Genomic DNA, 26,391 nt, shown 5'->3' with positions numbered 1-26,391 from the left:
TATTTTGGGAAAAGATATTATATGGCTTCGTACAGAATTTTAAATGTATTAAGTCATGTCCGTTTTCATCATAAAACTTCATGTTCTGTTCTACTGTCACGTCATGTCCGTTTTCATCATAAAACTTCATGTTCTGTTCTACTGTCACGTTTAATCGTATAAAATGGTTTTCTATCTGGAATTAGACTGTAATTATTATGGTGTTTAGCTGTCTACTGTCTTTCCCTGTAGTCTTGCCTTGATGTTCGACTTTTATCAACTCCCAATATAATTTGTTTTCTACCGGTTGCTGGTGGACACAATATTGAACCAATTTACCACAAATTGTTAAAATTATACTTGGATGATTCGACAATGTGGTCAATAATTAATATAAGCAATCCAAAAAATTAAAAAAAAATCAATGTACAAGCAACAGAAATTGAATATCTTGTCACATAGAAGGCATGCATTTTCGCCCAGTTGCTAAGCATCTTGATCTAAATATCAGAAGTTTCAAAATTTATTGATCTGTATGACCACTTCGCAAAATTCCAAAGAGTTATTCTTCTGGAATGTCAACTTAGAATTATAGATAAGAATGTTTCCAGTTATTGAAATACATATAATTATAAACACCCTCACGATCATTTGAGGCGTGGACCCCGCATTGGATCCTACATTCTACTTTTTTAATTTTTATTTTTTGGTAATATGGATCCACATTTTAGGTAAAGAAGGGTGTATGTACCACCTGATGTACAAACGTTTCTTATTAGTTTTTAGTCAAACATCAAATCATCGTCATTGTAACAATGTAATTTACAATTTTGTTCATCTAAATTTCTTTTGTATTGGTCGATGTGATATCTAAAGATTTAGAATTATTAATCAAATGAAATTTTGTTTCCAAAAAAAAAAAAAAAATTAAATGAAAATTTTTAACTGATCAAAAAAAAAAAAAAAAAAAGATAATGAAAAGGTAATTAGACTTTTCAACTACTGAAAATTGAGGGCCTAAATCCACTTTACTTTCCAGAACACAAAGTGTATTGACATTTCTCCTTCGGTAAATTGTCGGGTTATGTTATTTCTGTAATTTGAGCCCAATATTTTACTATTTAAGGGAAAGGATGTAAAATGCGTGGTTTGATAAATATTGTTATGGAGTACAAATTTTCCAAATTTTAATGTAACAACTGCCAAAATAATTGCACGGCGTCGCCAGAGAGGGTCGATGGGATTTGACAATTCATGAGGAGTTTGAATGCGCAAATAATTTGACAGCCGGCCAACGAGTGGGAGGTAGGCCATTTATATTTAATTTGAAATGAAAAAAATGTGGATAATGACTTATGAGACACATTAATGGATACTGTGGGAGAGATTCGCGGATAAAATTTATCGTCCGACTCCGACATCATATTAATGGTCACAGACCTCATACAGACTTACAGCTATTTTGGAAGTAAATTTTAAACAAGACATTCGTTGGTAGTTCAAATGTCACTGTTTCTTAAAAGTGTTTTTACAAACGGACAAATTTTTTGGAATGTGGCGCAGAGTTTTCTCGGACAGGTATAATCCACTTCTTTTTCATGCTCATATATATAATATTAATAATAATAATATTTCTCATCCTCTCATGATATAGTATATATCAATGAAAATAAATTCATCATTTAATAATTATTATTATTATAATAAATGAAAGATGTGGATTCACATTATAAATTGTAGATAGATTATCCTATTTAAGAAAAAATATATATACATATATACTTTATTGTTATTATATATTATCTTTTAGTGGAAAATTTTTGTTACATTTTGTTTAGAATGTGACATTATCCCTCGTCGTTTCTGAATTTTGATAAAGCTTTAGATAATGCTATTGAAATACTCATCCGTGCCCTTAAAATTGAATATGTTTCTTGTCTTTCAAATGTAAAATGATGAAAATGAGTCTTAAAAATACAAAAGATAAAGCCGACATTGAAATCAAAATGGAAAGATGTAGAGAGAGAGAGAGAGAGAGAGAGAGAGATGAGGTCCCCGCTTGAATGTGATATAATAACAGCATATTTAAAGGGTAGCAGTAAATAATGGGCTTAATTTGTGTACTACTCTTCAGAAAAATTCAAGAAAAGGGTTTCCAGATCTGGATGGTTTTTTGTGGGAATTGGTATCTAACTTAGCTCGGCGTGACTCTTTCGAATTTCGATCACACATTTCTCTATTTCCCTGACACGCTATTCTGGAATCTTCAACTTAATTTTTTATTCGACCTCGTTTTACACCTTAATTAGTAGTTGGCATTTAGGTCTTAACCAATCCATCATTAAAACGATGAGTCGTACAAGAAACGTCACTTGCTCAAACAGTAAACACCTCATGATGGATGATGTGGATATATTATATGACACATTAAGTACTCCATATGAGTCCCAGATAATTAATATTATATTATTACTATTATTATTGTTTGTTTGGCTGCATTAATTTTTAATTATCTTCTTTGAGTGGAATGTTGAAAGCCAGTGGCCATTTTGGCCCTCTGATACTTTTAACTTTTTTTCTTTTTTTCTTTATTTTACTAGCTAGGATAATATTATTTTATGTGATAATCAACCATTCCTTCTGAAATGATGAAACTAGAAACTAATTAAGGGGGCATATAGATTTAATATATGGGTTTAGAGTTATAGGCTTTTAAGTGACCAGCTTCGAATATTTTAGCTTAGATTATATATTATTGAATAAGAAAATAAAGTGGATATATGTATATAAATGTTGGGTCAAAATGATCCCATCTCAACCAAACGTAACCTTGGGGAGTCAAAGTTTGAGAAGCTACCAAGTTTCTGATATTCTGGACATCAAAGTAATTGAACAAACTTTTTGTGGATTAATTAATTAATGAGATAAGTTTATCAGGAAAAAAATTAATTAGATAGTTATTTAGAATAAACAAAGTTTAGAAAAAGCAAGTCTTAGGCTGCTAGCATGTAGACTTTAATATTGTGGGCTTCAATGGTAATTGACAAAGTATCAGGTTTTGATGCATATATGATCCATATTTGAACGCCTTCTTTCTTTTCCTCTTTTAGCTAAATATTTTAAGTACGTACGAACAAGTCAATAGCTAATACAAGTATATCAAGAAGCGTAAAATCCTTCAACATATCATTAGATTAGTACTCTATTTTGTCATCCACTGAATCTTCCTGATTCTATTATTAACATTCAAAATCCATTTTGTGCCTAAATATGCATTAAAAAAAAACTTATGAAAATATATATACGTCATGATTCCATTAATGTACCAGCAGTTTAAATTTCAAACGCTTATAGGTCGAATCAGAAGCCCCTTAGAACATGGTTTACTTGGTTCATCCAGCGCCATTGGAGCTGCAAGTTTGAGTTCTAAATCAGGAGCTGCTGCATTTGGAAGAGAAGGTTGTGTAGTTGAAGAGGCAGCCATACAATCAAACGGATCATCAAACTGATGAGCTGCCATTGGAATATTGGGACGACTAATTAATGGCCACACAGCATTATTATTTCCAAATATTTTGTCTGCAGTGTCCATTTTAGTGGCGCTGGAATCAAGCAGTAGACCAGAAATTGTGGACTTCGCTGATGAAAACCCAAATGGATCAGCTGATTCAGTAGTAGCCGTCGAGATCTGATGATTCATATTATTCGTTTGAAGAGAAAGTCGGTCTCTTCCAACCTGTCCATTAGAAAATTTAAACAAGTTATGCACTAAAAGAAATTCAAAGTAATGGAAGAACACATATAGATATACACAACATTTCTATCCATGGCCTGTATATCGGCAAGTTTTTAATTTGATGTTGTACACCTATCTTTTAAGAATAGATAAATATTTACAAGCTATATAAATCTATAGATGTATGCATTACATAAAAAGTATATTAAATTTTGATACGGTAAACACCTATATATAGACATTTAAAAAATTTAGACGCTTATTATTAAAAAGACATATAAATTTTTAAACATTTATATTATAATAGATAGGAAATAGACATACACTATAACAAATCTATCTGTATAATATAAGATATTAAAAGTCCAGATCCTCCTTTAAATATTTAAAAGGAGCATTGTTGCACCTATGCACTATGTATGACTTTCATGAGCTTACATGTTCATTAAGGGATTGAAGGAGAATCTGAACTCTAAGGATTTTGGATAAGAGAATTTTTGTGTGTATATATAAACATGGTATATTTATATATATATATATATATATATTACATCAAAAAGGCTGGGGCGGCGTTTTCTTTTGTTGATGGAGTTGTGTCGCAGAAAGTATTTTTGTGCATGGCTGGCAACTTGAGTAGGAGTTCTGGTAGTGACGAAGTTCCTAGAGATGCCCCTCCAGTCACCTTTACCAAGCTTCTCCAGCCCAACCAGAAAGATCCGGTGCTCCTCCTCAGTCCACGGCACACCTGACCCCATTTTTAATTAATTATTACCCCACCCACCCAAACGTACGCACATATATCAAAGCATCATCAACAACAAAGAAAAAGAAAATTAATAACCAAGACAAATCCACATAAATAACTTCTTGACATTTTCTTTTGCCAGAGACTAAATTAATTGCTACTTTATTCAACAATTAGTTTCTGCAAGTAAATAGATTCCTCGAGTACTACTATTGAAACGCCCTGTAATTTGCATAGATATAAAGATTTGTAATGTCCTCATCATTGATGGATTCGCCTCCCTCCCCACTCCAAGGATTATTTTGAATGGGGATGAGATTTTTATAACAAAATATTAATCTTAACTGCAAAATAAATTAAAAGCATACCTGCATATATACGTACAATAGTACTTTTACGGTGGGAAGTGTGCGTATATATATATATAAGATGAATTTATTGGGAAGATAAAATGTTACTAAAATAAAAAAGATTACTACTTCCAGGATTTAACTCTAATTAGGTCAGCGTACTATCTATTAATTCAAAGAGATCTATCTATCTTATTCATAATCATAAATATAGATCTATCTTCAATCTTATTCATAAGATATAGATCTGTCTTCTATATATCTTTAGGTAATTTTCAAAGGAAATTGACATAGGAAACCAAAAATAAATAAATAAATACAAGAATGCAAAATTGAGACTCACCCTTTTTTCTTTCTTGAGCTCTTGCTATGAGTCCATCGGAGAGATATCCATTAGACAATTTATCAGAATTCTCATCCCTTGTAATATTGCGCGAATTAGATGAAGAAGAAGAGGGTGTTTGTGATGAAGAGGAAGAAGATGATAAGTGGTCCATGCTAAAGCTTTTCTTCATAGCAAGAGAAGTAGATGATGATGACGATGATGAAGAAGAAGAAGAAAATAGGTCAAGTTGAACACCGAAAAGCCTAAGCCCACCACTAATAACACCTCTTCTGTGGGAGGTGCAAGTCCTTGAATTGTGACCCATTTTCCCACAATGCGAGCATTTCCTGCCCATTTCGCTCAAAAAAACAAAAAAATCAAACAAATCTTTGGCATAAAAAGAGAAAGAAATTAAAAGGATGAGAAAGAGAGAAATAAAATTAAAAAAAAAAAAAAAAACTTTAAGGCTAAAAACAGAAAGGAGGATGAGAGAGTGAGAAAGAGAAATCACTAATGACTGATGTGCTTTGTGGTATATATAATATATAATCAGATAAAATTATAAAAATCTCTCTCTCTCTCTCTCTCTCTCTCTCTTACTTATAAAGAGGATGAAAAATAAAAGGTCATCCTACAAATGGCATCTTTGTACTTATGCATGTGGGGGACCTCTCTGGTAATTTATTCTTTCTTCATGCATACACACACATATATATGTATATATAAATACGTACAAATATTAATATACACACACATATATATATATATTTATATATTATATGGTACGTACAAGTTGTAAGAGAGATTTATAATTTCGGCCACGTACGTACTCTACAAATTTTAACCGATCGACACATAAATTAACAATTATGGTAGTATTTGAAATTGAACAGTAGTAGTTATGTCTTTATAATTAATTAGAAGCCCCTTTAGTGGTTATAATAGGAAATGCCATAATTAAACTGCACCTGTTAGTATGTAATTGAAAGTAATGTAGAGACGAGAGATGGAAAGCCAAAGTCAGTATAACTATAAAAAATAGAAGGTATAAGCACGTTTAGTTTATGGTGCTTATTATTAAAGAAATAAATATGAAAGAGACGAGTTGTTGAGCGAGAGGCTGCTAAAATTTCCCCAATGTTTTCTATGTGTGGGTATAGCTGTATTAAATAACTAATGCTGGTTTGTAGGCCATTTTTTATTTTAATTCTATTTATAAATAGATAACAATGTACTTTAAACTTAAATCTGTAAAATTTGAAATTTTAATATCATATTAGATTATTATTAATTTCAAAAATTTTAATTGTTAGAAAGTAAATTTAATATGTATATCTATGAGCTAACAAATTGAAAAATATATAATAAAATTATTTACATACACATCAAACAAAAGAGCAAAATTTTTTACTAAATAGCTTAAGTGGTATTTTTATTTTTAATTATTGATATGTATAAAAAAAGGCCATTTTTCCATATAGAATTTTAATATTAAATATACTGTATGTCAAATGCTAAAAAAAATGAGTTGATATATTTAATTATATATCTGCTATATAAAAAGATGATGATGTTGATCAACCAACATCATTTTAGGTGGAAAAACTTTGCAAAAGCATAGCATTGCTTGTAAGATTAGAGCTTAGAGACAATGCTTCCATATTTCGTGTAATTTAGCAATCAATGCTTTTTGTTTGTCTGATATCTAAAGGAGGTTGGGGAGTAGGACCCAGTGGTCCTCCATACATGGGAAAAGGGCCACCAATTTTCATCATAATTCATAAAGCGGAGCCTGGTGTGCTAAAATCAAAATTTAACTTCACGAATTCCATTAGCGTATATAAAACCATGTATTATGTATTATGTAGGTCGATGTGGCTCATCTAAATTAGTGACTACGTTGTCTCCAACTTCCAAGACCGCACAGTCCCACGACCTCTATATATCCTCCTGTTTCTTCTTCATAATTATTTATTCGGTTCAGTAAATAAAAATTAAAATGTAAAAAAAAGAAAAAAAAAGAAAAAAAAAAAAAAGAGAACAAAACAAAACAAAAATAAACTCTTAATTAACAAAATGTTCGACTGAATCAATAATATTACATCTTCCCAAATCAAAGCATTGAATTTGCAGCGACCGACACAATAACTTCTTTTTGGTTTTTGTTTTTCTCGCTGTTGTCTTTCAAAAACTAAGATCTTGTTGTATCTCCTTCTACTTTATTTTGTCTTACTAACTGGCACCACATTGGTACCACTCTCTGAATATTTGGCCAAAATTTCGTATTTTTTGCATACTCCATTTTCCAATGACCATATATTATTCAGGTTGGGGTTCTCTTTCATTTTTTCTTTTTTTTTCTTTACCTTTTTGATAGAATTACCCAAAAAAAAAAAATCGTTAATTTCCATTTGGCAGGATCCTTATTGGAAGTCTGTTTTTCAAAGAAACATACACAAATTAGATCACTTGGGAGTTGGGTACATTATATATTTGTTTAACTTCCTTTTGTAAAAGCCTAAAGCTAAATACTTTACATTTAGCAAAAACAAAGCCAAATGCTTTGCTCTATTTACAATTTTTTTAATCGATTAACATGCAATATTTATAATATTACAGCATTTCTGAGTGGTATTCTGAGTTTTATTAGAGTGACCTGACCTCTCAAACCCACTTAAAAAGTCAAATTAAGTAAACACGAGTTTTTATCTTGGCTAATAGGCTATCTATATAAAGGATATAATATTCATTAATATTCCATAATAAATTATGTATAGATTAATTAACAGTTTAGAAATGCATGCTTTCTTTTAGGCATTCACCAAAAGGAGCTGCATATGATGCCGTAAAATATTTTAGCATACCTAAATGCATGTAGAACACAACTGGCTGAAAATTAAATGATTAAATAATTAAGAAGCCCAATAAACTTATCTTCTTAATTTATAACTCAATCAACAATTGAAGGTAGGTTTTAAATATTTATATATATATATATATATATATATGAGTGCTATGGTGATACCCATAAACATCTTTATCTCCATATTTAATTTATATCCTTTCACTGATAAAATAAGATCCATTATTTTCTTATGTATAGTTAAAGCTCAGAATTCGAATATATATAAAATTCCAGACATATCCAATCATAGGTATGCTTAGTGAGAAGCATCAATCATGAAAAATAATAATAATAAAAGAAGATTGTCTTAAAATATATATGAAGAGAATTTTTATTATTATAATGATGATTGGATGAACTACAACTACGTTTCTAACTAGGAGGTAGCTAATTCCACACGCTACATTATGGTCAAGCTTGCCCATGCATTATGTACATGTGTTTTTTTTTTTTTTTTTGGTCTATTTTTGAAGCTTTATTGTCGACTTTTATTAATGAGAAGCCCTCAATAACCTCCCTCTCTCTATCTATTTTTTTTTTTAACTTCTTTTTTTTTTAAAAAAAATACCTTTTTCATAGAAAAAATATATATTCTTAAAAAAATATTCTATATGTAAATATGGCATGTTGTCTATTACAATATCCAATCATAAATTGCAAAATTATCGCTCAATAAATATATGCACCACATCGGTCACCTAATAGAATATTCGTGTGTATACTTGTTCACTTCCATAAATGCTTTGATAATTCCGTGGGTGAATTCTATAAACATTGTGTTCTTGTAAAAGATGGAGAGGTTGATTTGATGTTCGTACGTCAAGCTTCCCATCACATCTAAGAAACAACAGGAAAGAGAAGACTAATTATAATATTATATTTCTATCTTCTTATGTGTGCAATCATTTTATGTTTCTTTTGTCTTGATCATTTTTTTTGGGTAAATTCGTTTGTCTTAATCATTATTATAGATAAAAACGAAGACTCGCACAATTAGATCCAAAGAAAAACATGCTGTGAAATTAATTTTCCTATAATTAAATATATACAGAGAGAGAGAGAGAGAGATCTTTTGGAAAATCTTAAAAACGCTAATTATGATGTTGCAATTTAGGTATTTAATTTTAAAATTCATGTATTGAATCTTTTTTTTTTTTTTATGTGATGCACATTGAACATTTTATAAATTTAATATTTATAGTTTTTAACTCCTAATATAGCTATAGAGTATGAATTGTAATTTCTATATAAACTGAATTAGATGTTTATATTATACCGAGTTATATAGAACATTTTAAATATAATTTTTTATTGATTAATATTGAAGAATTTAGTGATAATTGAATTGTACACCAATTCAAAAATAGACAGTTTAGTGTAGTAGATTTTAAAATCCAAATATCTAAATTGTAATATACTAAAACTAAAAATACTAAAATATAATTAATTCTTTTTCAAACACGAATCAAGACGCTGGAAGGATAATAAAACAAGAATTTTATTTCTCGTCTCTCAATGAAATAACATGTTAAAATATTGGAAAAGTGGTATCAATGGTAGTGGATCACAAATTTAGTAAATATTTAACCACTTTTTCTAATAAATAGCTGATAAAAGTAATTTATTCACCAGCACCCACACGTAGATGGATATGAATACTATCGTTTTTAGTCCTCTTTGGATAGAGTTGGTAAAATAATATAAAGATGGAATTGAAAACCCTCTCTCCCACTAGTTTTCCTGGTCGTAGGGTTATTCCTATGGTTGGGTGGTCCACTTGCTCTCAAAATCCTATATAATCATGACCTATAAATTATATGTAAAGTCATTTTCCAACCTAAAACAAAGAAATAAATGTAAAGCAAAACCAAAGCCACTTCAAAATCAATCACTTTGGAATTTACAATTTAATGAAATATTCAATAGTCTTGCAGAGCTTTGAATTTAGCAAGTATACATGGTTAATTTTGTGTAGAAGTTGAGTTTGACACAAATAGAAACTTTGCTTTTTACCTGTTCATATAAAGCGAAGTCATTGAATCTTTATATTAATTATTTTGGGTTTGATACATCGATCATGCGAAAGGCCTTCTTTCGAGTAGTTAAAAAATAACAAAAAATAAAAGTATGGAAAATTGCATCCTCCAAGTTGCCCACAATTAACAGCGTTCAACTACCAGGATTGATTGCTCAAGACAACATGCAACCACAAAATAAATTTAAGATTATTGAAAAATTTTGGATTAAACAATTTAAGGTTGCAATCAACTCTATTTAAAAAAAATAAAATAAAATAAAATAAAAGAAGAAGAAGTGATCAACTCATAAGTTTCCATTAGCGCATCCTAAAAAAATAAAAAATAAAAAATAATACTAACTATTTTTTGTAAGCTTAGACTGCTTAGTAAATAGTAGAAGGTGAAGTTACATCTAAATTTAGTACCTTTGGCTAATTCCTTGTCTAATATTCTAGTTGTACCGAAAAAAAATATTCGCATTGGATGGTCGTTTGGTGGGATGTCTATTTTACGCCTATGAAGCTAGTTTTGGATTAATTATGCATCCGATCGACCATTCATCGATCAGATCTGAAAATTATTGCTACTAATTGACCCATCACACAGCTAAAAGTTTTATGTATTAATTCTTTCAAACAAATAATTCTTTCTTTTTAAAAAAAAAAAATTGGAAGTTATTATGATGAAAATTTTGAAAATTGACATGATTAATTCTTTAAAAAGGTATTCTTAAATTGATGAAAAGAATCTTACCAAATTATTAGTTAATTTCAAGACCTGTTTAATTAATAAAAAATAATGCAGCATTAATGCTAGCCGATGAATCGAGTAGACTATCCCGTTAATTTTTGTTTTGTTTTATTTTACTTTTATGATTTTCCCTAACTTCTACATCAATATTTGACTTCCATGTATACAATTATACTTAATGGTACTAAATATAATTCATAGAAAATCTAACGCAGCCTGTTTTTAATAAAGAAAGGATGGTTAGGCATGGTTGAAAACTCAATTAGGCTGCAAATTCATTCCCAACCCTAATCATGAAAAATTGTCAAAAAAGGGACCACAAGGTGTCATATTCAAGGCAAAGATATAATTACAACAAACATACATATAGAGCTATATAATACACAATTAGAATGATGGAATGCATATGCAAGTTCCTTTTCACCTTACTTCGCATATCATATTGTATTGTATTATAATATCGCATATAATTAATAATCATATAACACAATATTTTTGTGTTATGGCTTAGCTGAACTAAAAAACATAAAGTTACGTTCATCCTAGTCCACTTCCGAATTCTTAACCAATCTAGAGCTAGCTAGCTAGCTAGGTGGTGTTGGGCTGTCTCTTCTTGACTTTGTTATCCCCATAACCATTTTTATGAAGCAAGTAAACAAAATGAATTTCTTTATTTTTATCATTTTTGGGTGTTTACAAAATAATGCAATTTTCTTTTATCATTTTTGGGTGGTTACATAAATAAAATGCAATTTTAGGAGTATTATGGCAGATAAAAACTAAAAGCATGGTCTTAGAGAGGTTTTGGAATCCAAATAATGTCAAGAAAATAAACAACAATACTTCGTTTGAAAACAATTTAGTTATAAAAACTATTATTTTCGTGAATATGATTTAAAAATCTCTTTTTTTTTTTTTAAATCATTATAACAATTTGTAATTTAAAAAGGATGTAGCGTTTCAATCCCACAACATTGTAAATGCTACACTTATAAATTATCATAAAAATAAAATAAGACAAATATATACAGATGAAAAGAAATCATGTTAAGTGCAGATACTGAAATCTTACTCTCTGATTTATCAAAATTATATATATATATATATATGTATGTGTGTGTGTGTTTGTGTTACTCTCTGATTTATCAAAATTATATATATATATATATATATATATGTATGTGTGTGTGTGTGTGTGTGTGTGTGAAAATTTACTATAGTGGGTGCTCGCTGCATATTGTGAAACTGAAAAAGTGGTATCGAACCTTTGATGTGTATATATATATATATATATATGTATAATTTTGCGAGATTTAGCATCTATCCCCATTATCATCTGAGGCCTAAAAGCAATATGCTGCAGAACATAGGAGTCATGCAAAATACAACATATATTATTTAAATGTTAAACATCCATAGCACGATGAGACAAAATCAATTTTTATATAATGGGCTAGCTTATCTTCAAAGGGCCGAGATACAAAATCAACTATCACTTAAAGGTAGCCCAATTAAGATAAGCTTGAACAGCCCATATCCCATAGCCCAATCACATCCAACCTAGGCTTGATGCAAATTTGACTTCCAAGTTCCGAGTTGGTGTTCAAAAATTGATAGAAAATTTCAAAGTTCTGACTTAGACTTCTACTAAAATTATCTATACTAAGGATGTGAGAAAATTGTAATTAAAAATTAATTCTGAACTTGACTGTAATCGCACAAATCTTGTTTCTTTTTGTGTTAGTTTTTCCATTTTGTTTTGTTTTTTAATAGCTCGATACCGTGTTTCTTTCCCTTGTACCTGCCCAAGGCAAAAAACACAATAATCTCCGTAATCATGTTAGATAATGTGGCAAACAAAATAATAATAATAATAATAATAATGATGATAAAACCAGGTTAGATAATGGTGACAAAAATCATTACCAAATTTTAAAAATTTGCTAGGTCAGTTGTTCCAGATGGGTCGAACCCATTAAATGGGGAGAAGACAAAAGTTATTGTACAGCTCCAGGAGCCATGACCAAAGCTATTGATTTTGTTTTTGGTATTGTTATTATTATTGTTGTTGTTTTTAATTTTTTGGGGCTAAGAAATCAATCACAAGTGGTAAAATTCGCTATAATATTCATGAAATAGGTTTGCGGTTTAAGAAGGACAAAAGAAGCAAGTCCCACAAGCTTTTTAATTGCTGAATGGGTTGGTTTGTTATTGCCAGGCTGCAAACATCCAAACTCCATACCAATTTGGTTAGCTTTCTTCTTGTCTATTTCTGCCTCACTAACTGACTACACCACTCTGCTTCAAAACGCATACCACCACTGACGTCTCAGCATTCCTCAACATTACACATTTTTATATCTTATTTGCAAAATAATATTTCGATCCGACCTATCTAACTTTTATTTATTTATTTATTTATTTTTAGACCAATTGATGAAACAAAATTATAAAAATATTCATAAGAGACAGCCTACATTAAAATTGAAATAGAACAAGTCTCAATATATAAATTCAATTGAAATTCGAAACAAATTCAAAGTCATATGCCATAAATTTCCGCATACAGACATGTATTGCAAAGCTGTATGTTATCTGTTGAGCTGAACTTTGTGTCAGAGAGACCAAACCAAAGTCCCGGATAAGCATCCTCTTCATTATTCTTATTCAATTCAGTGACGGAACTACACTTAGGCCTGAGAGGGCCATGCCTTCCATTTTCTTTTAATTTTCCTTTTAAAGTTTCTTATATAATCTATTTTAAAATCTTCCAATCAAAATATCTGTTATTTTTGTTAAAAATAGAAAGGCTTAGTTTATATATTAAATATATAATAAACTCAACTAGTAATTTTATGTATTTATTCAATAATAAAGTGATAAACTAAACTTTAGCATTAGATTGACTGATTTATATATTTGTTTTTTAAAATTTTAGCTTTATATATACACGTGATTACACATTTTTATTGATGTTGCCAAAAATATATATATTCACCTAATAATTAGTCTGAAAATTAAATTTACTTATAAACAGTTTTGATAACAAACTTGTCTAGAAAAAAAAAAAATTTGCACCTATTTTTAATATCATATTTTGATAATTAATATTTTATTAAAAAAAAATATTTTGTCTATTTTATTATAATAAACTGTTATTTATTTTATATTTTAAATTATTATATATTATAAAAGAAAAATACATAAATCTATATATTTATTATCCAAGGATCCTAATTCCGTCACTAATTCAGTTTACACCTAAAAACACATGACAAAAAAATAAATAATAATACTAAACAAGAAACGCAATTTGCAGATATTTTGATAACATGAACCACCCCAAGGGATTGCAAGCTCATCCCACCCCCTAAAGAAACTTTTATTATTATTATTATTATTTGTTTTAACAAATAAAAAAGCATATAGTTATTTGAAGGTGGAGAAAGTAAAAGTAAAAATAAAATAAATATATACAGTACAGGTGAGAGTTGGGGGGGAATCCTGAAAGCGGAGTTCAGATCACGCGGGAGTTTGTTAGAGTTGTCACATGATCCACGAATCTCCAGCTCCCCTTTTCAACGATTGTGACAACTCCCCCCATTTACTCCTGCCCTTTCCCGTTTTTACCCCTTCTGCCCTTTCCCTTTTCCTTTTTTTACATTTCCAATCCCTCCTCTTTCATTTCATTTTCATAAATCCCAATCCAAAATTATTTATTATTATTGCCTCCAAACTCTCTCATACAATACAAACGCACAAATCTTTTATTTAATTATAATTAATTCAAATTAGTCTACTTGAATTAACCCGATTTCCCCTGCAACAACATTAATGATAAAACGACAACGGTCAACTCCAACTCGATCCCGCTTAGAATATTTATTAGTCTTGACTTAAATGTTAAATTTTTGATTGATTAATTAATTCGAGAAGCACTAGCCAACATAAATGAAGAATGAAATTACACATCGTAACGACAGAACCTTTCCCGAAATAGCTAATCGCATGGTCCACGCATTAATTCTCTAAATTTGAATCTTAATACACTTTCAAGTAAAAAACAAATCAAAGGGCATCTCTGTCCGAAAACAAAAAAGACAAAAAAAAAAAAAAAAAAAAAGACGCTGAAAAAACATATATAAATATGCAACTTTCTCTGTTTTCACGATTGATTGCTTCTGTATTTTCTATCCCCACAAGCATCGCATAGCAGCCATATAAATATATATAAATATATATATATACACAAGCACACACCTCCATTCATTCTTGTTCTCCATCTTCTTTCATCAAAAATTAATTTGGTATCAACTGCACGTGTGTAGGCTGAGCCGAACACACGAGGGGGTTAGGTCCGGCCACACTAGCCATGGAAACTACTATTACTTCGTCGCCACCTCCAGCTGGTCTAACCCCAGAAGAGTATGCGGAGCTGGAGTCGCTCATTCGGACCCACCACAAGTTCGAGAATTTGCCCAATACATGCACGTCTTTAATAACGCAGAGAATCGACACCCCGGTTGATGCCGTTTGGGGTTACATAAGGAGCTTCGACAACCCTCAGAAGTACAAGCACTTCATCAAGAACTGCACCATGACCGGTGACGGTGGTGTTGGAAGCATAAGAGAGGTCACAGTCGTTTCGGGTCTGCCGGCGGCGACTAGCACCGAGAGGTTAGAGATTTTGGACGATGAGAAGCACATACTGAGTTTCAGGGTCGTGGGAGGCGAGCACAGGCTGCACAATTATCGGTCTGTTACATCGGTGAATGAGTTTAACAAGGAAGGCAACGTGTATACGATCGTATTGGAGTCGTATATCGTTGATATACCGGAGGGGAATAGTGGGGAGGATACTAAGAGTTTCATAGATACTGTTATAAAATTGAACCTTCAGAAGCTTGCGGAGATGGCTGTGGCTCCTCTGCATTGACATGACACATGATTGATTTTGGTGCTGCTGCTGGGTGCATTGAATTCCTGTTTGGAAACTTTTCATTGTTTCTTGCAAGTTCGATTTGACAGTTGGGATTGGTTTTTTTTTTTTTTTTTTTTTTCTTCTTTTTGGGTTGTATATTTTGGTTTGGTTGGATTGGTGGTTTTTAATTAGTTATATGAATTAATGTTTCATGGGCTTATTATATTAAAAATGTTTTATCCCTTTCTTTCTTGATTAATAAGACTGATATAAAAATGAGAGGATTAATGCTGGACCTGGTTTCAAAATAATTTTGCGTATTATATTTATATATGTTTATTTTATTTTTATATATGATCGGAAAGTCAAATATTGTGCTCCTTATTTGGATTTATGCACTGATTATAAGGAACAGAGAGACCCTTAAAAGTCTCCATCCAGCTTGATATAGATTGTTTCAACTGGCTTATTTATGTTTTTCAATTTAATTTAATAAAACGTGTCATAATCCCCCACATGAATTGTACACATAAAAGTTCAAATTCCTAATCCATGCATATGAAGAAAAAATAAAGAAAACTAAACCGTTTTCGTGTACTCCAAATATGAAAATATGTAGTTAGCGTGGACAGGTATATATTTATATAATATATGTAGGGCAATATATAAAAATAAAGAAGAATGAGAGATCTTGTGGGGTTGTGTTACAATGGGCGGCGGGTTGAAAAAGAGTACTATTACTAATAGCTAGGCAGCAGTGAGAGGACAATAGGTGTGTGATTTGGTGCAACATCTTTTCGTGTGGCCTAAATGTCAACCCTGGATTCAACGGCAAGGACTGCACCAAAAAGATGCACACACAATTTTTTTAAACGACTTGTGAGCAAATCCCTCAAGTTGCATCATGTGACCATAAAGCCTCCTAAAAACAACTTTCTTTAATTTCACCACCTCATACACTTTCATGCACTAATTAATAATTAAATCAATCTCTCTTTTTCTTCCTCTTCTTCTTTTTTATTTTAATTTTTTATTATGCATATAAGTGGATGAAAATGAAAAATTTTCTATGTAGAAAGGAAAAGTGAAAGGTGAAAACGAAAATGAAAATGAAATATGGTCTTCTCTTGTGGGAAAAAGGTGGCAAGGGCAGTCTGAACGAAAATGGAACTCGATTAAGGTTTGAGAAGTGGAAATAACTGTTGAGCCTGGGCTGCCGCTTAACTTGGGCTATTGAATAAGACCCATTGAATTGGAACAGTTGGACTACACCATCTGGATCTATAATATCACTGCGACACTGAATCCCGTCAAAGGGGTAAGAGGTTATTGTTTTTATTTTATTATTATTATTATTGTTTTCTTCGCTGAAAATAGGGATGGCAAATTTGCCTTTATCATACGATTCCAGGTAGGACCTGACCTGGCCCTACCTGACGACAAATGAAGGCTTAGGCCCATCTGAGTAGGAACTGGGTACTGGCAATTGACAGATGGAGCATGGCCCAATTCACGTTCACGTTTCCTGACCCGATGACCTCTAGGGATGGCCATGGCGCAGATGATGCAATTGGACTATTCGGGGCCATAACCAGCCGACTTTGTGGTAAGTTTTTTATTTATATTTTTTGGGTTTTACTATTTATAACATAAACTCGTATAATATTTTTTATATTGATTTGACAGCTGAATTGACGTATCATATGTTCCAGCTTGCACAATGTTTACTTCACTGTGAACATTGCCTATTAAACATTACTGTAATTCCTCGAGTCAATCTTAGAAGAAAAATTAGAGCAGAAAAGCTTCTAAAATCTGGTTTGCTGATTCGAGAATGGTAAGCATTTATTTTTTGTACCAAAGTTATGATCTTTGGCCAATGGGAGGATTCATGTTTTCACCAGCTTAAGAAAATGGGCAGTTGGGGATTAACTGCCGGGTCTGAAAGAAGAAGATCATGGTGATAATGATGAAAAGTCTAGTATAAGCATGTCCATACCCTAGGAGGTCATAGGATAGAGCCATACAAAGAAACAAGTACAGTAATAGCAGTAAAGCTTTGTACATGCTGTAATAAATTCGTCAAAGATTTGGCCACAAGATTTTTTTTTCCGTCAGCTCTGGGGTTTGCTTGCATCATCAATTTTGCTCCTCTGTTTTGCTGTCTATCTCAAAAAGTAAGACCTGCCAAAAAACAGTGATTCTTTTTTCTTTTCTGTTTTCGCATTTCTTCATATGCCTCTAATGCGTTTAGTTGTTGGATTCTAAAGCAGAAAAAAAACAAAGGAAAAAAAAAAAAAAAGATGGTCACTTTCTTACTCAATTCACTCTTCTTTCTCATCAAAGCTAGCTAGCTTCCCGTCTAAAATAGATAAAAAGCAAAGGCCTTTCTCTGCAAAATGGTGCTGAGAGGACCTGCCAGCAACAGAAGTTTGAACAGAGAGAATCCAGATATTTTGATTGTGATGATTGCAGAGGAGCAGATAATGAGAGGTGGTGAGGAGGAAAAAGGAAGATCAGAGAGGAGAGAGAAAGATAGGGGGAGGGGAAGGGATGGGCCCTCTAAAGCCTGCAACAGAAATAAGTGGCACTGCGCCAAAAGAGTAATGTGTTTCCTCCCCCTCTCTTCCTTTCTCTCTCTATCTCCTTGTTTTTACTCTTTGTGTGGTTCTTCATCCTCTCTCTATCTTAATTAATGGGTCCAATTCATTCAGCTCCATTGCTCTGCTGCAGAAACTTTTCTTTTTTCTTTTTTTTCTCTTTTTTTTCTTTTGGGTTTCTGGTGGCTTTTTGTCACTCTCATTCTTTCTTTTAATGGATTCTAAGCTCTTGTGTGTCCTTTACTTTCAAGACCCATTATGTTTCTTGTAGCTCAATAAGAGAGAGAGATCATGAATCTTTTTGTATGGGGTCTGATGCTCTTAAATTCAGTTTCTTGGCTTTTGAGCTGTTGAAATAAAAATAAAATACAAAAAAATCCCTACTTTTCTGTTCATGCAAAGGAAAATAACCCACCTTTTTCCATTAAGCTCTTTATGTGTTGTAGTTTGAGAAAGGTGGGGGATAATGCAGGATAACTTGTTGGCTTTTTCTCCTCGTTCTTTTTGTTAAAAGGAAGATTTAAAAAAAAAAAAGAAAGAAAAAAGGGAAAAAAGAAAATCTTTACTACTGTTTTCTGGCTTTTCATTACATTACTCTTCTAAGGACTACAAAGAAGTTCTCCTTGTATCTTATTAACTTTTTCACTATGCTCCCCTGTTTTGCCTTCTTTGTTTAAGCGTAAACATAATACAGTGTCACTCCATATAAACACCACCACGTTATCTTTTGAATCTTTGCAAGTCTTTAAGGTCTGATTTGAAGCAATCCTATGAATCTGCATTAAACTTCTTTAACTCGATATTATACTTTTGTGATCTTTTAGACAGTTTTGGTGGAACAAACTGCATCCTCGGTTTGTTGGTGGGTGATATCTCCTCTGCAAGTGGATAGAACGTGAGATGTTTTCGCATTTCTAGAATTTGTTTTTTTTGAACAATTTTTTTGCTATGTTTTCACTATTGTTCTTACTTCCAAAACAAATATTCTTTTTCTCTAGCTGCATGATTTGACTGGGCTGCTAATCCATTCTGTGTAAGTGTTATGCTGCTGTGGCCTTGTTACAACTCTTGCATTCTTTCAGTACTACACCTAGTAGTATACTATCCTAACCAGCCTTAAATTGCTCTTTTGGCATTGATTTCATGACGAAGTTGGATTAATTGAACATACAAGATTAATAAAAATGTTTAGGAGTCTTATTATACCATCTTATGTTCATCTGAGAACTAGGACTGAGGATCAATTTCTATTGCTCTAAATTCTTCCCTTTGATCTGGAAATTCTTTAGCGAGTAAAGTATTATAAATGTATACATGATTTCCAACCTGGGCTCACTGTTGAAGTGCCTCTGCAGTCATGAAAAGCGATCAAACTTTTATGGTTTCCATAGGTTAACATCATTTTTGAATTTGTGCAGGTAAATAGCAGTTGATAGCTAGAATATGAAAACAGAGATGAGTTCATCTGTACTGAAATAGGTAGTAGGCTTGAGAAGTTGTTGCTCATGTCCGATGCGGTCTGATTCTTCGTTACTATGAAATGATGGAGAATCAAATGTTCAATGTTACAATGGATGCGATGAGCCGAGATTCTGTTGTCATAGACGAGAATTCAGAGCATGCAACTATGAACTCACTTGTTCAATCCTGTTCATTTGACCTTAATGATCAAAACCGCATGATAGTTCCACTTCATTCAACAATTCAAGAACCAATCAATGGAGATGTCAGAAATCGCACAGAGATTATCATTCCAAATGCATTTTATACATGTCACAGAAGGAACACTGATAGAGATGCCTCACTTGGTTGCTCAAGTGCCACTGCCAACTCTGAATTTCAAGAGCATCCTATTTCTACTGCTTCGGTTGCTAACTTTCTGGCTGAAAGGAATGGTCTTCCAGAAAATCTCAACAACTTAGCAATTTTGGTGCCTCCAATCTATTCTTCAGAAGTTTTAGCAGAATACATTTCTAATGGCTGGTCCAGTAGTTTGAATCATCGGTTGGCACCTTCCATGAACTGTGGGTACGATGATGTGCTTGGTAATATTGGCGGTCAGTGGGATATCCAGAAGTATCCTGCTACTTCAGATTTTGGTGGGAAAAATTCTGTAAGAACAGAGTTTCAACCATATTCTTCCGTAGGAAACATGGAACCATGTGGATTGATATCAGCAGACAGTGCCAGTGTGGCTGCTGATCATTCTTATAGTTCCTCAAAATTTAGTAACGAGCTCTCTCTAACTCTTGCTACATCCAAGCCTTCTGTCATTAGTGGGATACATATTCCAGGTCAATGCTCAGAAATGACTTGCTCTGGGGTGGCTCGCAATTCTTTGAATGAGACAAGGTTTGCCTCTGAACAAACTTCTTGCAACAGTGAGGATCTTTCTCTGAGTTTTGGTTCTTATAGACCCCCTCAATTCTCGAAAGTTATATTGGGATCACGATATCTCTGCGTGATTCAGGAAATACTTGCTCAGATTGCAAGCTATTCTCTGGAGAATCTTGACTTCCAGACAACCTATCCAACTGCTGGTGCACCGGATGGAGTTAACATACCATTCTGTTCGAATAGCTGTTCTGAAAGAGGGAGTGGTTTTGAAGCAGCGATGGAACCTGCTTTGCAAAGACGGGCAGTTGAAAGAAAGAAAGCCAAGCTTCTGGCCTTGCTGCAAATGGTATGTTGATTGGTAAATATCACTTAAAAACTTTATCATTTGTGGTGGGATTTTGAAATTAGATGAAGTAGATGGATCTTCTAAGTTAGATTTGAAATTTTATTTTCTGTTCTGGAATCCTGTTAAAAAAAAAAAAAAAAAATGTTGTTGAAACATTTGAAGTTTATCTCTTTTCTTTTAGGGTAGCTTATTAGCTTGATGGATGGTCGCAGTTTTATTGGCTCAAAATTTTACTGTTACTTAACCATTTAATCTGTTCTTACTCTTTTTTTGTCCACTGGTATGTAAAAAAACATAGGATGGTTATTATTTTTTATTCTCTGTGAACTCAGGTTGATGACCGATACAACCAATGCCTGGATGAGATTCATACAGTTATATCAGCATTTCATGCTGCTACCGAATTGGATCCTCAAATACATGCTCGTTTTGCTCTTCAAACAATCTCTGTATTGTATAAAAACCTGAGAGAAAGGATTAGCAATCAATTCCTTGCTATGGGAGCACATTTGAACCCTGCATGCTTCAGAGAGAATGAAAGATCTTTTGAGACTTCATTCATTCAGAAGCAATGGGCTCTTCAGCAGCTGAAAAAGAAAGATCATCAGTTATGGAGACCCCAGAGAGGCTTGCCAGAAAGATCTGTCTCAGTTTTAAGGGCATGGATGTTTCAGAACTTCCTCCATCCGTGAGTTTTCTCACTTATCTAATACATTAGCAATTAGCCATTTTCACTGATCTCAAATGAATAAATACAGTGAGTCTGGTGCTTTAGATGCTAATAGAGATGGTGCTGAGGATCAATCTCAATTCTCATTCTGATACAAATGGATTTCAGGTATCCTAAAGATGCAGAGAAGCATTTGCTCGCGGTAAAAAGTGGATTGACGAGAAACCAGGTTCCACTTTCATTCTGTTCCCTTTTTCTAATAGTATTTGGGAGTAATTCTTTTTGAACACATAAAAAACTAATTTTTCTTGTTACAGGTATCCAATTGGTTCATAAATGCTCGTGTTCGGCTATGGAAACCAATGATCGAGGAAATGTACTCAGAGATGAACAGAAGAAAGACGAATCGAAATGACCAGAACACAGACAGAAGCCACTCAAGTGCCAACAATCAAAGATACAATTCGAATTGAAAAGGTAGATTAGCACAAATCAAATGGGGAACAACAAACATCCACAACATGTTAGCAATTGTATATATATTAAAAAAACAAAAAAAAACAAAAAAATTATTTTATTGAGTGCATTATTGTAATTATATTCTTCCTGGCATGTACGTGTCATTAGGCAGGATCTACAATCTGAGAATGTTACATGGAATTATTTTCTGTATTTTCCAGAATTCCCTTCCTTTTTCTTTTCATTTCTTTTTTAATCCCCCTTCGCCCACTTATTATTTTTTAGATAATAGAGATATCAATCGTGGTGTCCAAAATTTAGTTAAAGTTTGTGGGTGGTGTAGTGTTGCGGTGGAACATTTGCTTTCAGATTAGGCTTGCAAGTCTATCCACTGGTTGGTTTCATGTCACAGCAAAACCAAAGTGTTACTGCTTGATTACTGTATCAAACAGAGTCGACATTAGGAATAAAATAGACACAAAGACCACTACTTATTTAGTCCCTATACACTGGTTGGTTTCATGTCACAGCAAAACCAAAGTGTTACTGCTTGATTACTGTATCAAACAGAGTCGACATAAGGAATAAAATAGACACAAAGACCCCTACTTATTTAGTCCCTACACGCCAAAAATTTGTTATTCAATTTATTTGTGGCAAAATTACATCCTAGTTCTATCTCGGTCATAAAAGCTTTCTAGTTGCATTATAAATTAATGGGACATCTGACAGTAAAATAGTCTTGTATGACAAATTTTGACTTTGTTGCTGGAGTTTTGTGGCCAAAAAAATGATTTATATATATATATATATATATATATACATATATATATTGTATTTTGGCAGTAGTGAAATCACCCATGAACTATCAACTGGGAGTGGGAGGCTAACTTTTTTTTTTTATTTTTTTATTTTTGGCTTCCATTACTGTAAGTGGAAATGAGATAGACATGCATGCACATTGCACAAAGCCTAATTATTAATTGTTATTAGTCTCCTACAGGCTTGCAGGATAGTGATGTTCTTCGAAACCCATTATTAAATTACGTTGGGTTGTTTGATTCGTCACTTTATAAATGGCTGCAGTACTGCACTATAACATAAACAACAAAAATCTTGGCATATAATATTTGTTTAGAATCAAAAGCATTGTATGAAATTGATATGCGACTACGTAACGGCACTTCAATTAAGCCCTTAAAAGAAAACCAAACCAAACCAACAATTTTGCCTTCTTTTTTTTTTTTTTTTGCTGTGACGCTTTTATTTTATATGATTTGTCTAAGTTGGTTTTGGCCGTTGGATCTTACTAATATCACTATTCCTTGATGAGGATGGGAAAAGAGAAATCCGGACCGTCAAAGAGAGTGGCACAGGCGGGGCTTTTTTTTTTTTTTTCAAAAAAAAAAAATTACAAATTACCCTAAACCTAAACTAAGCATTTGAATCGGAATAGACAACTATCCCATTGCAATACGTAATTGAAAGTTACTTTCATTAATCATTATCTATTTCGATTGGGAAAAATGGAAAATATTCTTTCTTAATGATTGGTCTTTGGATATTGGTCATTTGTTTATGTGTGCTGCGGACGTTCCCACCACTACCATGACATCCCCTTTTTAGTAAGTGCTTGCTATGCTGTAATCAAATTAATTAATTTGCAGGCCCAAACCCTCTGTCTCAACTCTGTATATATATATATATATATATTTATTTAAGCAAAAAAAAAAAAAAAAAAAACTCTGTGTATATATATATATATATTATGCATTAGATATAGATATGTTCACTCCCAAAATAGTTATTCACTCGCGTTTCTGGTGAGAAAACCAAATACATACCTGCGATTCTTCATCAAAATGGAGGGAGCAGTGGTTGTTTTCGACTTTGACGATACGATAATCGACGGTGATAGTGATAAATGGGTTGTGGACGAGTTGGATCTCAACCACCTCTTCGCTCAGCTCCTCCCTACCTTGCCCTTAAACTTCCTCATGGTGGTTGCTTTTTCCTTTCATTTTCATTTTCATTTTCATGGGTCTTTTTATTTATTTATTTATTTATTTATTTTGTTTTTATTGCCGAGAATTTTCATGAGTCATCATGACGACCTTTTTGACGTATATACATATATGTGCTGCATTAGTGGCATCCTTTTTCTAGCCAAATAAAAGTATCAAAATAAATAAATGTTATTATGTTTTTATCAACAATGCGCATAAAATGTTAATCGTGTTTTTGTTTTAAGTTTTAAATATTGAAGATAGGAGGATTGGAACTTAGATCATGCTTTAACCATTGAGCTGTCTTTCTGTTAAGTTAGACAACGTGTTTAGAAAGAAATTGAGAAATTAATCAATGTCGTATAAGATACAGATAAAGTCTGGGACCAAAAATATAAATTCATTCATCAATATGGTTAATTTCTAAGCCTACCTAGATGTTTACTGCCAAAAAGTCTTTCTTTTGTTTTTTGGGTAATATACTGCCAAAAAGTTTTCTAAGATCTTTATTGAGTAATAAGTAGATTGTTTGATAACCTATTTATTTAAATTATATTAATTTTTCAATTTATAAAATAATAATATATCTTATTAAAGATTTTAAAAAATACTATTTGTTATCATTTATGATCATAATTATTAAGATTTATATAGTATATGACAATTTAATTAGCTTAATAAAAGAATTTATTTTTCCATATTAGTTTTTTAGTATGAAAAATCAAATCATGATTAAATACATCCAACAATCAGGTTTAAATAAAAATTAATTATTTTATAAATTTATGGTTCCTGAATATAGAAATCATATTTTTGTATGTAAATTTATATTATACCATTAATTAATTTTTACATTTTAACTTTTGATGAACTTTTGAAATCAACAAAAGGCTAATAAAAGAAAACATACGGTAAAAGCATTAAGTCATGCGATTAATATTTATCATATGAATAATAGATCCTCTGATGCCACTAACATTACCTTTTTCTTTGTTTTTTTCAATTGTGATTAGAATACATATGTACTACCATACGGAGCATGAGTTTTGAACCATGTATATACATTTTTTCAGGATAGAATGATGATGGAGTTACACGTTCGGGGAAAGACAATCGAAGAGATTGCAGACTGTTTGAAACAGGTTCCAATTGATCCCAGCATTGTATCAGCGATTAAATCCGCCCACGCTTCTGGGTAATTTTACTAAATCATACAACAATATTATTTGCAGATATCAATAACTATTGTTTTTATATAAATATTTCGAATTAAAAAATTTTTGAGCTTAATTACACAGGTGTGACCTGAGAATATTAAGTGATGCAAACATGTTTTTCATCGAAACAATCTTAAAACATCATGGACTGCTGAATTATTTTCACGAAATCATCTCCAACCCAAGCTCTGTTGATGGAGAAGGAAAGCTTAGAATATTACCGTATCATGATTTTACTTCATCCTCACATTCCTGCGATATTTGCCCCCCCAACATGTGCAAGGTTAATCTTTAATCTTATTTATTTATTTATGTTGTTCCTTTACTTCTATATTTTATATTTTAATTTCAAGTCCTTATAATAAAAAAGTTTTCTTCTCGTTCCTTCTAATATTATTGATCAACTCTACTCTGTGATTCCCTTTACTTAAAAAAGGTTTCTCAACATAGCTTTTTCTATTTAGGGCCTTGTGATGGAAAGGATCCGGGCATCAGTTTCAGCCGAGGGAATTAAGAAGAAGCTCATCTATGTTGGGGATGGTACACCAGACTTCTGTGCAGGTTTGAAGCTTGAAGAAGGAGACTATCTGATACCCAGAAAGAATTTCCCCATTTGGGAGGTAATCTGCACGAAACCAATGCTTATTAAGGCGAAGATTTATGAATGGAGCAATTGGGAGGAGCTTGCTTCTGTATTGATCAAAACGACAACCAAAACATCGTTCATTGAAGACAAGTGCAGTACCAGACCTGACAACTTGGTTCCGCTCGACTGTAAGATCCAAGACAGTTCCATGTCTGCTGCCCATCCCAATGCTCTCCGAGTTCCTCACCAGCCGAGGAACAGTTCCAAATTTATCTAAGTTGATCAAGAGTATAATTTTCTACAAGTGTTTCTTGTGAATTTTGTCAGTTTCTTTAAACTGACAAAATTCAATAACATAAAAAAATAATAATAATAAAATAAAATAAAATTTGAGCAATTTCTATCTACCCATCAAGATTCTTAGTCGTCCTAAAGAAGAAA

General features: G+C 32.2%; 4 protein-coding genes across 7 annotated transcripts; 3 read left to right on the top strand and 1 right to left on the bottom strand.

Moving 5' to 3' along the window:
* Nucleotides 1-3,138: 3,138 nt before the first annotated feature.
* Nucleotides 3,139-5,669, bottom strand: LOC107420077 (transcription factor KUA1). Its single transcript, XM_016028942.4, has 3 exons — nucleotides 5,154-5,669; nucleotides 4,267-4,460; nucleotides 3,139-3,715 (listed from the first exon to the last, which is right to left on the bottom strand). Exons 1-3 carry the CDS (start codon nucleotides 5,488-5,490, stop codon nucleotides 3,320-3,322), a joined length of 927 nt encoding a protein of 308 aa, XP_015884428.3. The 5' UTR covers nucleotides 5,491-5,669; the 3' UTR covers nucleotides 3,139-3,319.
* A 9,309-nt stretch (nucleotides 5,670-14,978) lies between these two features.
* Nucleotides 14,979-16,024, top strand: LOC107420095 (abscisic acid receptor PYL2). The gene has a single exon (XM_016028961.4). It carries the CDS (start codon nucleotides 15,181-15,183, stop codon nucleotides 15,742-15,744), a length of 564 nt encoding a protein of 187 aa, XP_015884447.3. The 5' UTR covers nucleotides 14,979-15,180; the 3' UTR covers nucleotides 15,745-16,024.
* Nucleotides 16,025-17,239: 1,215 nt separating this feature from the next.
* Nucleotides 17,240-22,389, top strand: LOC107420090 (homeobox protein ATH1). 4 transcript variants are annotated; one of them, XM_025074466.3, is made up of 7 exons: nucleotides 17,240-17,335; nucleotides 17,416-17,906; nucleotides 18,076-19,224; nucleotides 19,748-21,012; nucleotides 21,345-21,700; nucleotides 21,851-21,911; nucleotides 22,000-22,389. In XM_025074466.3, the coding sequence occupies exons 4-7, from the start codon at nucleotides 19,870-19,872 to the stop codon at nucleotides 22,153-22,155; spliced, it is 1,716 nt and encodes a 571-aa protein (XP_024930234.1). In that variant the 5' UTR covers nucleotides 17,240-17,335; nucleotides 17,416-17,906; nucleotides 18,076-19,224; nucleotides 19,748-19,869; the 3' UTR covers nucleotides 22,156-22,389. The 4 variants fall into 4 exon arrangements, with proteins under 4 accessions (XP_024930234.1, XP_024930235.1, XP_015884442.1 ...); XM_025074467.3 differs by having other exon boundaries at nucleotides 17,416-18,332; nucleotides 19,154-19,224; XM_016028956.4 differs by having other exon boundaries at nucleotides 17,416-18,332.
* A 1,471-nt stretch (nucleotides 22,390-23,860) lies between these two features.
* Nucleotides 23,861-26,353, top strand: LOC107420085 (thiamine phosphate phosphatase-like protein). The gene is made up of 4 exons (XM_016028951.4): nucleotides 23,861-24,141; nucleotides 25,221-25,342; nucleotides 25,446-25,647; nucleotides 25,829-26,353. Exons 1-4 carry the CDS (start codon nucleotides 24,004-24,006, stop codon nucleotides 26,225-26,227), a joined length of 861 nt encoding a protein of 286 aa, XP_015884437.3. The 5' UTR covers nucleotides 23,861-24,003; the 3' UTR covers nucleotides 26,228-26,353.
* The last annotated feature ends 38 nt before the right edge of the window (nucleotides 26,354-26,391 follow it).

Source organism: Ziziphus jujuba, chromosome 5, assembly GCF_031755915.1.
Source record: "Ziziphus jujuba cultivar Dongzao chromosome 5, ASM3175591v1".
NCBI lineage: Eukaryota > Viridiplantae > Streptophyta > Magnoliopsida > Rosales > Rhamnaceae > Ziziphus > Ziziphus jujuba.
This window is presented reverse-complemented; position numbering and strand designations above follow the sequence as displayed.

Bases quoted from the DNA above. Each gene is read 5' to 3' on its own strand.
- LOC107420077 (XM_016028942.4), bottom strand. From the start codon at position 5,490: ATGGGCAGGAAATGCTCGCATTGTGGGAAAATGGGTCACAATTCAAGG. The intron at 4,461-5,153 runs GTGAGTCTCAAT...AAATGGGGTCAG, and splicing joins AGCTCAAGAAAGAAAAAAGG to GTGTGCCGTGGACTGAGGAG. The intron at 3,716-4,266 runs GTAATATATATA...TCTAATGGACAG, and splicing joins GCCGCCCCAGCCTTTTTGAT to GTTGGAAGAGACCGACTTTC.
- LOC107420090 (XM_025074466.3), top strand. From the start codon at position 19,870: ATGATGGAGAATCAAATGTTCAATGTTACAATGGATGCGATGAGCCGA. The intron at 21,013-21,344 runs GTATGTTGATTG...CTGTGAACTCAG, and splicing joins TTCTGGCCTTGCTGCAAATG to GTTGATGACCGATACAACCA. The intron at 21,701-21,850 runs GTGAGTTTTCTC...AATGGATTTCAG, and splicing joins TTTCAGAACTTCCTCCATCC to GTATCCTAAAGATGCAGAGA.
- LOC107420085 (XM_016028951.4), top strand. From the start codon at position 24,004: ATGGAGGGAGCAGTGGTTGTTTTCGACTTTGACGATACGATAATCGAC. The intron at 24,142-25,220 runs GTGGTTGCTTTT...ACATTTTTTCAG, and splicing joins TGCCCTTAAACTTCCTCATG to GATAGAATGATGATGGAGTT. The intron at 25,648-25,828 runs GTTAATCTTTAA...TTTTCTATTTAG, and splicing joins GCCCCCCCAACATGTGCAAG to GGCCTTGTGATGGAAAGGAT.
- LOC107420095 (XM_016028961.4), top strand. From the start codon at position 15,181: ATGGAAACTACTATTACTTCGTCGCCACCTCCAGCTGGTCTAACCCCA.